We start from the raw sequence: 13,218 nt of genomic DNA, 5'->3' as shown, positions 1-13,218 counted from the left end.
ACTGCTTCTGACAGTCACAAATCCTGCCTGGCCCCAAAGACATCCGAGTTTGCAACATCATTTGGGAATCACACTTGAAATATCTCATTTAATGTCTCATTGCCCCAGTAAGTCTGGAAACTTCAAGAGGGCACAGGTTGTATTTTATACCCCTTAGTGTGACCCCTCCCTACCCCACAGGGTCCTGCACAATAGTGAGCACATAGGAGTTTAACAAATACAAGTTGAGTAGGTCCATTCGAGGCTGTGGAATCAATTTGGTTAACTGCGGGGCTGGGAGGAGACCCAGTGAACAAAGGACGTCATCCTATCCCTTAAGCAACAACAAATAAGCTTTCATAATGAAGAGTTCCTACCGCGAATGCAACACTTCCAGCAATAACACCTACTGCCACTGCCTACGGTCTGTTCCTGGAAGTCATCCCAATAAAACAAGTATGATGTTTATCCCAGTTCAAAATTCCAATTTCAGTGAGTGTCAGTTCCTGGAGAAAAAGGAACAGGAAAGTTTATTTGGGGGTGGTGGGGAGGAGGGGACTTCCTAAAAATGCGGTTTACAAACGTAACATTCCAATGACAGGAAATAAGAGCAGAAAGCCTCTCTTGTTGGCCTAAATAAGAAGTGGTTAATTGTTCCAACTTCTGTCAAGAGACCTCAGTTGCTCTGTTATTCTGAAATGTTCTGAGTTCATGTTTTTCAAACCCTTTAGGCTGAATTATCTGGGATGCCTCAAGGCCAACCAGGTGGCAACCAAGGGGTGACAGGAAGTGGTACAGAGAACCTGAGATTTGGAAACAACACAGAGCAGGGTTTGCAAATTGGCTCTGACACTTGCTTTTCTGAGCCTCAGTGTCCTTAGCAAGAAATACAGGGAGCAATACTTTCCTCAAAAAATTAAATGAGATGAGAATAAGAATAGCTAATGCCCACTGAGTGCTCATTTTGTGCCAGGCACTGATTTAATGTACTTTAAATGTATTATCTACCAACAATAACATTATTAGACAGATACTATTATTACCTCCGTATTATACATAAGGACACTGAGACACAAAAAGGTTAAATCATCTGTCCAAGGCACTCAGCCTGGCCTGTAGATGGCAGAACTAGGATTTAAATCCAGGTACTCGGAGGGGCGCGGTGGCTCATACCTGTAAGCCTAGCACTTTAGGAGGCCAAGACGGCAGATCACTTGAGGCCAGGAGTTCAACACCAGCCTGGGCAATATAGGGAGACTTCTTCTCTATTTTTTAGACTAAAAAAAAAAAAGAAAACAAAATACACACACACACACGGTGGGGGTGGGGGGTGAGGTGGGGCGGTGCTAATGGATCACTCTAAAAGATGCAGAATCCCAAGGAAAACTTTTGGACCAGAAACTCCTCATTTTGTTGAAGAAGCTCCATCAACTCGGCTATCAAGAAAAGGACCCATCTGCACCAAGTAATAGCTTCTGTCCTAGACATGACCCTGTTTTGACCAAATTCCCTATATGAAATTAAGCATAGGTTCTTTCCTTTCATAAACAAAGTAACTTTATTGCCATAATTTGGTGCCCCTAGATTCAGTGTGGAGGATGGAAGGCTCCCAGGCCAAAGGAGCAAAAGGTTGGGGCTCTTCTCACTGTTGGCAGGGTTCCCAGCACAAGCGAAGAGAGGTCTCCCCAAGACCTGCAGGTCCCCCAAGTAGTGCTAGGAGGGGTCCCCTAACCAGAGAAAGACAGCAGTCCCACCCGGTGGTACTAGTGGGTTCTCTGGTCACAGCATGGACTAGAGAGCATATCCTGTTCCTCAGGCTGCTCTCCAGAGAACCCAGCAGGCTCCTTTGATGGAACCAACTCGGCGGAGTACTGGCTATCCCGAGAGTAGCCTGGCATTTGGGTGCTAGGGCTAAATTCACACACATACCCATCAGTCTTCTCAAATTACACCTAAAACCAACCACTTCTTTTATGTCAAACATATCATTTGCAGTTTCATTTTTTAAAAATCTCTTTCATAATTCATGGCCTACAGGCTTCAGCTAAGTCACGTGACTATAGAGAACTGGCCTCATTGTATAGCAGTTTTTGTTTGGAGGGCCTAGGTTCCACAAAGGATATTTTCTTAGGAGTCTCTGCAAACCAAGACCCCATGAAACATGCCCATAAAATATGCTCCACGCTTTGACAGATCTGCAACCATAAAAGTCAAGAAAGGAATTATAAACTGAAGCAAGACAGATGGGAATTATTTTTATGATGTTTAATGACACAGATCTTCCCAAAGTAATCCAAACCCCCAAACATCACAAAATTATTCATACTATTATATACTCCAAAAGCAAAATACTTCAACTGCAATCCTTGCCCCAGCATGATTCCTCAAAATTGAGATAACCCCTTGAGAAACAAAAAGTAAAAATGATAATAATTTAAGAAATAGAGTTAATAAATGAGAAAGTAGAGGGAAAAAAGTATAATTTAGTGTGAAAACCAAAAATGACTTTAAATAAGAATGGGTATTTAAGATCTTATTAAATTAAAGAGTTATGCTCAAAGCATTTCAAAAAACACTGAATATTGAATGCATGGTGTATATTTTAACAATAAATGAAATGGGATACCAATTCATTAGGGCTGCCTTCCTTTAGCTGAGACTTATAGCATAACCTTAATGTAACACAATATTTTCTTATTTTTGATGACTACTTAGAGGTAACATCAAAATAACAAATTGACAACCATAGTTTCAGAGAGACTGAGAACATATTAGCACATGTAATTTAAGCTTGCTGTCGGCCTTGCCAAGGTGGAATGCTGGTTGTGATACAGGTTGAGTCTCCCTTATCTTTAATGCTTGGGACTGACCAGAAGTGTTTTAAACTTGGGTTTTGGTTTTTGTTTTTGTATTTTGGAATATTTACATAAACACAATGAAGTATCTTCAGGATAGGGGATAGGACCCAAGTCTCAACATGAAATTCATTTATGTTTTATATACACTTTATACACATAGCCTGAAGGTAATTTTATACATGATTTTAAATAATTTTAAGCATGAAACGAAGTTTCAAATGCATTTGACTGCAACCTGCCACATGCGGTCAGATGTGGAATTTTTCACTTATGGTGTTATATTGGTGCTCAAAAAGTTTTAGATTTTGGAGCATTTCAGATTTCAGATTTTTAGATTGGGAGGTTCAACTTGGATACACCTTTATTTGGCTGAAATTCTGAGAAGAGGATAAATGAATTTTATTTTGTTGTTTTTGTTTTTGGAGTTCCTTTTCTAATTTTTAATTTCATTTTCTTAATTTACCTAATGAACCAATCCCTATGATCACAATGAGAAAAGAAAACTTGCCTCTCACTGAATCTTCTAAAAACTGAACAAGTTTTAGGGTAGTGTCTTACTCTATTCAGGCTGCTATAACAAAATGTCATGAACTGGGTAGTTTACAAATAACAGGAATTTATCTCTCACAGTTCTGGAAGCTGGGAAGTCCAAGATCAAAATGTCGGCAGATTCAGAATCTGGTGAGGGCCCTCTTCCTGGTTCAGAGATGGCGCCTTCTTGCTGTCTCCTCGCCAGTGGAAGGGGCAAATGAGTTCCCTTGAGCCTATTTATAGGGCACTAATCTCATTTATGAGGGGTCCACCCTCACAACCTCATCACCTCCCAAAAGGCCCCATGTCCTTAGAGGTTAGGAGTTCAACATACAAATTTTGAGGGAACACAAACATTCACACTATAGTAGGGCTGGTAGAGGAAAATGCTATGGTTATACTGTGAAGGAGGGACATAAGTTTCCATTTTCAGGCCCCTCTTCTCTGGGTCTGTATCAATGAAGACAAATGTGCCTCTAGTCTCCCTATCCCATCCCCTTCCTCTTCCTGCTCCCTCACACTGTGTAAGCATTTCATAAATGCACCTTCTTAACTAACTTTAAAACCTGGCATTGGCAGTCCTATCTGTAGAACCTATTTACTTAATGTGTAGTTCTTTTGGAGAGATATTTGAGGAAGGTTTTGTTCCTCATCTAAATTTACAAAGAATTGCTGGAACAAAGGAGTAGGAAACAGAAGGAGCAGTTTACACTCCAAAGGAGCTAGCCTCCTCTTACAAATTTATTACAGAAATTCAACACTTAAAACAAGATTTGAATTATCCAGATGTAATGCTCTCTTTTCCAAGGTTTTTAGTGGACTTCATGTAAATCAAGCCTAACACTAAGATATAAACAATAACAAAAAAAGGATATACCAAAAAGAGAAAGTCAGGTTGACAGTCTTTTCTGGAGGATTTATCAGGTTATTCCTGTGAATAGCAACTTCCTCTAGCTCATATATAATTAATGAAAGAGAGAGAGAGAGAAAGAGAGAGAGAGAAAGGGATCAGAAGGAAGAAGAGAGAAAGAAAGAAGTTTTCAAGAACACATCCACCGTCAAAAATGAAGAATACCTTAAAAGGCATCTTGACATTTTTGTTAAGAATTCTAAGAAGTGCTTTCCAAATGGATAAACATCTCCCACCCAACTACAGTGCTTTCTCTTTCATGTTCAAAATAAACATGCAAAAACACAAATTTTCCAGCTTGACAAGAAAATGTGAGCCCCCAAACAGCAAACATTTTAATCAACAACTCTTACCTGGGCACAAAAGACTGAGCACAGCATTTGGTTTAAAGGGGATTAGACATCAGTGACTCAACAAAGACAACAAAAATTATTCATTTCTTTAAGGATGCTTCAATTGTCTCAGTGAGTGAGCTCTTTATGATCCTCCTTCAGCTTTCATTAATTTCCCCTGCAAAATTTGAAGCAATACATTCTACATGTGGTATTGCGAAAAACACAAACAATCAATACAAGTAAGGAGAAAAAGATAATTTCATACTACCCCAATCTTGGCATGTAGCTATGCCTTGGGATCACTTAGTCTCTGAGCCTTTTCCCTGGATTCCCACAACAGAATAACCCAATGAGCATAGTGAGCATCTGTGCGACCTTGGGCAATTACTTGACATCTTTGTAAAATATCAGGATGATGACAGAGTCTCTACCTCTTACTATTATTGTGAAGAGTTAGCACAGTCCTTGCTACATAGTAAATGTGCCAAAATAGGTGTTATTCAGTTGACCTGTTAAACATGTTCCAATCAACTATATTCTACCGAACAAATTTCCTTCCTTCCTTGCCTCCCTCCTTTCCTTCTTTCTCTCTTTTCTCTTTTCCTTCCTTTCTTCCTTCCTTCCTTCCTTTTCTTTCTTTTCTTTCTTTTTCTTTCTCTTTCTTTCTTTTTTTCTTTCTTTCTTTCTTTTTCTTTTCTTTCTCTTTCTTTCCTTCCTTCCTCCTTTCCTTTCCTTCCTTTCTTTCCTTTCTTTGTGATGCAGTCTCACTCTGTAATTTGGCATTGCACACTGGGGGCCATGATATCATGGCAATCATGCCTTCCAAGAGAACTAGGGATAATCTGATGGGTTTCTTTGTGGGAGGTTTTGTTTGGTTTTTTGGATGTTTGTTTTTTGTGTGGTAAAATTCACCAATTTTAAATATACAAGGGATACTCTGTTTATACCAAAACCACCAAGTCCCAAAAGATCCAGAAGTAGATGTATTCCAACCCCTTCAACCCATTTCTTTCACTCATTCCCTCCCTCTACCTGGTCAGATAATTTGACTCATTGTTTTTGGCTAAAGAATCCCTGACCTTTTTGTGGTAAGAATCCACTTTTTCATCTCCCTGGGATCTCGAGATCACTGGGGAGCCAGGACCTGGCAGTGAAACAGATATGGAGAAGGGGAGAGACAGGAATTGGTGCTGCCATTATAAGAGAGTCCTCAAGAAAGGCCAGAACTGGGACACACCGTGGCAGCCACTGGGTTGTGTGTGTGGGATGCCTCCTGCCTGGGGTCTGTCCTCCCAACCCACAGGAGTGGCTCTGGCTGTCTTGTTCTAGCTATTTGATCTTGCCTGTTTGGATCTTTCCTGGACTCACTGAGATGGATGCTCAGCATCTTTCAGATAAATGCCCTGTTTGCTTACGACTAGCCAGAGTCACTTGGGTTTTTTACAATCACTAAACCTTCACTAAAATGACCCTCCAGGATCCCAGCCTCTCCAGGAATCCATGACTCAAGAAGTGGTGTCAGGGAGGATGGTATGGAGACTTCCAGAGAAGGTATTCTAGACTTATGTCAAACCACTGGGTGGGAATTCCTGTTATGTAGGAAACCTATTTTCCAAGACAGAATTGACGTGTTTTTTTCTTTTCTTACTTTCTCTCTATCCCCCAACATCAGTGTCCACATATCAGCTGGTTCAAGGCTCTATGTAACTTGATATTACCCATGTTGAAATTCAGCGTAATTTGGCATTTGATGATCATGTGGGCTATGTTCTGTATAACCACCTAAATAATTGCCTAGACGGCAATTACTTTGGTAACCAGAAAATAAATGGCCCAGAACCCGTCCTTTAATCTAGCAAGCAGAACGTTCTAAGGTAGAAGCCTGCAGAATGGGCAATTACTGAGCTGTCCTGCACATTCCCCTGTGCTAAAGGTAGGGAGCCCTGGCCACCCCTAGGACAAACCAACTTGTTCTGTAAAGCACGCGTGACCCTCAAACCAGACTTTCAGGAGCCTGACTACAGTGAAAACTTAGCAGGTTATCCCACACTCCTTTATTGTTTAGAAAGATGCATAATTATTCTGATCCTGCTGACATGAGGACTATACATTACAAAGCTATAGGATCCTAGTGGGAGCCTTCTGAAGGCAATGCCCACAAACTCTGCTTGGGTTCCAAAGGGCCCTCCTTCACACACCTGCTCTTTCTCTGCATGGATTTCCAACTCAGCTTTGAAAATGCAATAGAACGTAGTGGTTAAGAGAATAAAGCTCCACCATTCACTAGCCATGTCACCTTGAACAACGGACCTAACCTATGCCTCAGTTTCCCTAGCTGTAAGATGGAACTAATGATAGTACCTATCTCATCAGGTTGTCCTGAGAATTAGATACGAACTTGTTTAATACATGTGAAGTATGTGTACTAGTCTCAGCACTCAGGCCGCATGCCATAAGGAAGAGCGATTATTATTCTGAGCTTGAATGGAAAAGAAAAGAAAAGAATATATGAGAAACTATGATGTCCCACAATGTGGCTATTTGCCACAGATCTGAATTCCAGAGTTTCCTTGTTACATGCATTCATAATAAATGCATATTCAACATGCATTTATAAAAACCCTTTACTGCAGCCAGGCGCAATGGCTCACGCCTGTAATCCCAGTACTTTGGGAGGCCAAGGTGGGCAGATCACCAGGTCAGGAGTTCGAGATCAGCCTGACCAACATGGTGAAACGCTGTCTCTACTAAAAATACAAAAATTAGCTGGGCGTGGTCGTGCGTGCCTGTAATCCCAGCTACTCAGGAGGCTGAGGCAGGAGAATCACTTGAACCCGGGAGGTGGAGATTGCAGTGAACCAAGATCGTGCCATTGCACTCTAGCCTGGGCGACAGAGCAAGACTCCATCTCAAAAGAAAACAAAACAAAACTCTCTTTACTGAGTAGCGATCATTGTGGAGGGTCAGGTGATATAGGGACAGCAGCATGGTGGAGATGGGAAGGCAGGTTCTTGTTCAGTGCACACACCTAGTACATGTGTTTGAAAAGTTAAATGTGATTCCATTGTATGGCACTAAATACTGGTTATAAAGCAGTGAGCAACAGAGACAGATTCTCTGATCTCATAAAGGTTTCATTCCAGTAGAAGAGACAGATTTTAAACAATCAGCCCAGATAAAAATATAATAATAAATTGTGTCATAATTTATGAAGGAAAAATGCAGTGTGCTAAACGGTATGCATCACAGAGAGAGGGAGTGTCGTGTTGCAGAAAATCATGAGCCTGAAAGAACAAATAGCAGTTATCCAGGCAGAGTCAGGAAGACAAATTCCAGATAGAGAAAACAACATGTGCAAAGACCCCATGGCAGGAAAGAGCTCGTGTTCAAGGAGCTGAAAGAAGGCTGGAAGGTCCATTAGACAAAGGGTGATGGTGGGGGCGGGGGAGATGATTACAAAAGACAAGAGAACTGGAAGACACATGCGTTGCCGTTATCAGAGCTCCATTATACACAGCAAGGGAAGAACGTGGTTCTCGGGTCTCCTCCAAGTCTCCTGTCCTCCATACTTTCTAGTTACTTCATATTGATAGGAGAAAACTGAAATTCTTTTAGCAAACCAAGATAAGGAGAAGTATTTAAGCTGCTTACTTATACAAGACAGCAGCTTAAAAATATCTCTGTTCATGCAGTGGGTATTTCTTCAGAGGGTAGCTTGGTCTTTCAATGATATAATTTACTTCAGAGGTAGACTCTTCCTACAATGAAAACAAATCCAGCAATTATGTTGCCCATAACATAATAGAGATGGATGATACCCAGAGGTGTAGTTTTGCATGTAAGAGGTCTGTGCATCCCATTTAGGCCGTTATATGGGGTTCACTATATATGTGTGTATGTAGAATCTTTCTTTTTTTTATAGAGACGAGGTCTCATTATGTTGCCAGGCTGGTCTTGAACCTCCTGGCCTCAAGGGATTCTCTCTCCTCAGCCTCCCAAAGTACTAGGATTATAGATTTAAGCCCCAAACCAGGCCTTTGTTTACATTTTAAAGAGAGTCCTTGCCCGAAAAGGCTGGGAATTAAAGCAAAGCCTATGACTTTGCAGAAAAGAAGTAAAGTAATTCACTACCCTCATGGTTAGGGTAAACATTTATTTTTAAACATCATCCTGCAAATCTAGCATATGCCAGTATTTAATAAGTCAAGATGACTAATTCAAATACATGCCATCATTAAATTCAGCCACTGGGGGCACTGTTTTCCTTTATTTGAATTCTTTCGAGCTGGTAAACGGCCACTTAGCTGTGTGTCTGAAGCCGTGACAAAGAACTGGGAATACCTACCAATGGATCAGAAGCACTCCTCATACCCCTGTAAAAGTCATACAGCCAAAACCACCTTATTAAATTTTAGAACAACTTTCTTCCATGTTGTGGCCTTACATAGCTCACACACACAACTGTATTCTTCGCTGGATTGAGATTCATGTGTGCAGGGGAAAGGAATGCTCTGTGGGCCAGTTAGCCTGCTTTCTCTTAGTCCTTTGAAAGGACCTCCGCTTGATGAGTGCCGTGCACCAAATTAGCTGCTACTCCTCCGTTGCATCCAAGTCCTACTGTCTCATCCTCAGGAAGCCAGCCCTGACTCTCAGCCATGTCAAACACCCGCTACCATTCACTCTCAGGACAACAGGTAATCTCCTTGGTAAGCCTCACAATTTTCCACTTATTTCTGTGGTTATTTGATTAATGTCTGTCTCCCTGACTAGACTATAGGTCCCTGTTCCCATATTATTTAGTGAGCAAAGATTTAGTTTTATAAGAAAGTCTAACCTTATTTTGGTGCTGCTGTGCTCTGTGGGATGTCAGAAGACTGCATACCCTCTCATGGATATTCTTCCATGTGGACTGAGAACCAGGATGGAACCTGCTCAACAGATGGAACAGGGTGGAATATTAAGCAGCTACTAAAAAGGACACTTAAATAAAGCACATGACAATATGGACTGATATTTAAAACTTAATCATAATAAAAAACAGCAGCATGCAAAATGGTAAACATAGTGTGATTTCAATGTCTTTCTTAAACCTACCCATAGGAAAAGCACTGGGGAATAAAAACTGCTCAGATGTTAAGAATTTTTGGCCAGGCGCAGTGGCTCACGCCTGTAATCCCAGCACTTTGGCAGGCCGAGGCGGGCGGATCACAAGGCCAGGAGACCATCCCGGCTAACATGGTGAAACCCCGTCTCTACTAAAAATACAAAAAATTAGCTGGGCGTGGTGGCGGGCACCTGTAGTCCCAGCTCCTCAGGAGGCTGAGGCAGGAGAATGGCATGAACCCGGGAGGAGGAACTTGCAGTGAGCCGAGATCATGCCACTGTACTCCAGCCTGGAGGACAGAGCGAGACTCTGTCTCAAAAAAAAAAAAAAAAAAAAAAAAAGAATTTTTTGTGTTTCTATGTGTGGCTATGAGTGATTATTTTCTTCTTTGTACTTTCCTGTTTTTCAGATATTTCTCTCATGAACAAACCCTACTTTTACATTTAAAATTTTAATCCAAAAACTTTTAATATGAAATTTAAATCCAAAAAATTTTAATATAAAATTTAATCCCAGTAGTTGTTTTAGGGAGAGATTATCACCGAGGCTAACGTACAGTGGCATGATCGTAGCTCACTGCAGCCTTGAATTCTTGGACTCAAGCAATCCTTCAACTTCAGCCTCCCAGGTAGAGAGGATCAACTAGGTACATGTTGCCATGCTTGGCTATTTTTTTTTCTTTAAGAGATAGAGTCTTGCTACCCAGGCTGGTCTCGAACTCCTGGGTTCAAGGGATCCTCCCACCTCAATCTCCCAAATAGCTGGTACTACAGGTAGGCACCACCATGTGGAGCTAACTTTTAAATATTTTGTAGAGACATGGTCTCCCTGTGCTGTCCAGGCTGGTCTCAAACTCCTGTACTCAAGTGATCCTCCTGCCTCAGCCTCCCAAAGTGCTGGGATTACAGGTGTGAGCCACTACACCCAGCCTCCAATCCTGGTTGTTTCCTACCACCAGGACTTTATCTTATATCTCATTTACTTTAGGCCACTCAGACTCCAAACTGAACCATAGGTTTGATAGTCTCTTTCAGTTCCGCAAACATAGAGCATTTTCTACCTTCCATAGGCATTTGGCAACACTGTTCCCTCTTCTACCTCCCAACCCTGCTCACTACTCTTGTTAACTCCTATCCACTCTTTAGAGCTCAGTTCAATTGTTGAGTTCTCAGCAAAGTCCTTTCTGAGCCCTCTCCTGCAGAGGAGGTCAGCTTCTCTGTTATACGAACTTGCAGTTTCATTTATCTATACCTCATTAATACCATTTGCACCAGTGGACATTTTGTCATTATTTGGTTAATGGCAGTCTTTATTCCTAGAGTGAAATTGAGACTGAGACTCTTTGCTTAATAGCTCATCCCAGGGCAGAGTAGGAACTGAATAGCACAGTAAGTAGTTAATAAATATTTATTGAGTGATTGAATTCATTCTCTCATTCATTCATTCATTCATTCATTCATTCATACATCCATTCATATTCAGGAGGCGGATGGTTACCAAATCCTAAAGTCTGAGGTATATAACTAAGCTAAAAGTGTACATAGCAATTTGATAATGAAAGGCACAGATACAGTTTTCTAAAAATACCCAAAGAATTATAGCCACTTGGGGCCAGGCGCAGTGGCTCACACCTATAATCCCAGCACTTTGGAAGGCTGAGGTGGGTGGATCACTGGAGGCCAAGAGCTCCAGACCAGCCTGGCTAACATGGAGAAACCCCATCTCTACTAAAAATATAAAAAATTAGCCAGGTGTGGTGGTGGTACACATGTAGTCCCAGATACTGGGAGGCTGAGGCATGAGAATTGCTTAAACCCGGGAGGCAGAGGTTGCAGTGAGCCGAGATGGCACCACTGTGCTCTAGCCTAGGCAACATAGCAAGACTCTATCTCAAAAAAAAAGAAAAAAAAAATGGTTCTCTTTAATTAATGTGCGGTAAACACTGGAAATGACAGGAACATCTGGAAATCCAGTTGTTACTATGGCTACCATATGAATGACCACCCTGTGCAGTTGCCCCTCTGCTTGGCTGGTTCCGGCCCACATCCGGGCCTCCACTCCAGCTCTCTCTGTGACAAGCATGTCCCACTGGTTTTTCCAGGGAGACAAGACCAAGAGGATGAAAGGATCTACACAAATCCATTGCCAACCCAAGAAAACAACTCATAGCAAATGGAAGCACCACCTAAAGCACTGCCCATGTCACTACAAACACTATTTCTATGCTTCTCTAAGAATTTTTTTTTTTTGACCCAGAGTCTCATTCTGTCACCCAGGCTGGACTACAGTGGCACTACCTTAGCTCACTGCAACCTCTGCCTCCCAGATTCAAGCAATTCTCCTGCCTCAGCCTCCCAAGTAGCTGAGACTACAGGCATGTGCCACCATGCCCAGTGAAATTTTGTATTTTTCGTAGAGACAGGGTTTCGCCATGTTGGCCAGGCTGGTCTTGAATTCCTGATCTCAAGTGATCCACCCACCTCGCTTCCCAAAGTGCAGGGATTACAGGGCGTGAGTCATCACACCTGGCCCTTCTCTAAGAATGTTCAAGAGGAAGGAATAGAAATATGTTGAAGCTATAAATGAAGCTAGCTATAAATGAAGCTAGCATTTAAAAACAGCCACCAGCTGGATACTGTAAATGCTTTTTCATAGATCTAGAGTAATCAGTACCAAAGCAACTCCTATATTTGTTACCATTATTGTTACATGCAATTTATTTTTTTACATTTGAAGATCTCGGCCAATGATGAGTCAACAGATGGAAGCAACATGGTGCCTTTACTACAGCCTTCTCCATGAGGTATACCTTCTCCTTTAGGAATGTGCAGAGAGAGGGTGTGCTGAAGGGGCATGACACTATTCAGGTGGTGGATACAGGGAACAGGCTTGGTAGTGTTTCTCCCTCCTTTAGTACTCCCATTGTTCACTCTGATAAAGTGTTTTCTACTTCGTCCATCAAAACCTTGGGCTGACTCTCACTCCAAAATTTGTCTCCCAACTCATCCCTAAGACATTGATCCTTACTGACTTCATTATTAAGTTAGCAGAAACACAACAGGTATTCTCATGCACCTTTGTGAACTGGGCACAGTCCTGATAACACTGGTGTGAAAAGAACACTGAGTGAGTGGAGACACAGTGCTGGCAACCCCCAGGGTCCCAGGAATCTGCCCTGGTGATCACTCTAAAGCCAACGGGCAATGTGTTCTGCAAGGATATGAAGGGCACATCCCTCGTTCAAAAGAACTGTTTTTAAAATATTTTCTTCAGAGCCACTTCTCTAGTGTTAAGGTGACCAGCTGTCTTGGTTTACCTGGGACTCAGGGGTTTCCCAGAATGCAAACTTTTGGTACTAAAACCAGGACAGCTATGGGCAAACTGGATGGCCTTTCTGTGGCTGTGTTATTCTTTGTCGCTGATAATCATGGCCTTATTTACAAACTCATAGTCCAACTAGGTCCCAAGTTACCAGTTTAGAGAGACTTTGGGTACAAAGAA

The 13,218-nt window shown here is 41.8% G+C and overlaps 1 protein-coding gene across 1 annotated transcript in view; it reads right to left on the bottom strand.

Moving 5' to 3' along the window:
• Window positions 1–2,232: 2,232 nt before the first annotated feature.
• The window catches only part of SPATA6L (spermatogenesis associated 6 like), a 57,595-nt gene continuing 46,609 nt past the window's right edge, over window positions 2,233–13,218 (bottom strand). Inside the window, exons 11-13 of the mRNA XM_023213182.1 lie at window positions 9,448–9,541; window positions 8,265–8,371; window positions 2,233–4,788 (exon numbers count right to left, since the gene is read on the bottom strand). Coding sequence (XP_023068950.1) covers window positions 8,282–8,371; window positions 9,448–9,541 — 184 coding nt within the window. The 3' untranslated portion in view covers window positions 2,233–4,788; window positions 8,265–8,281. The remainder of the gene's footprint in view (window positions 4,789–8,264; window positions 8,372–9,447; window positions 9,542–13,218) is intronic.

Source organism: Piliocolobus tephrosceles, chromosome 14 (assembly GCF_002776525.5).
Source record: "Piliocolobus tephrosceles isolate RC106 chromosome 14, ASM277652v3, whole genome shotgun sequence".
Taxonomy (NCBI): domain Eukaryota; kingdom Metazoa; phylum Chordata; class Mammalia; order Primates; family Cercopithecidae; genus Piliocolobus; species Piliocolobus tephrosceles.
Note: the sequence above shows the minus strand (reverse complement) of the source record. Positions and strands in the feature narration are given on the sequence as shown.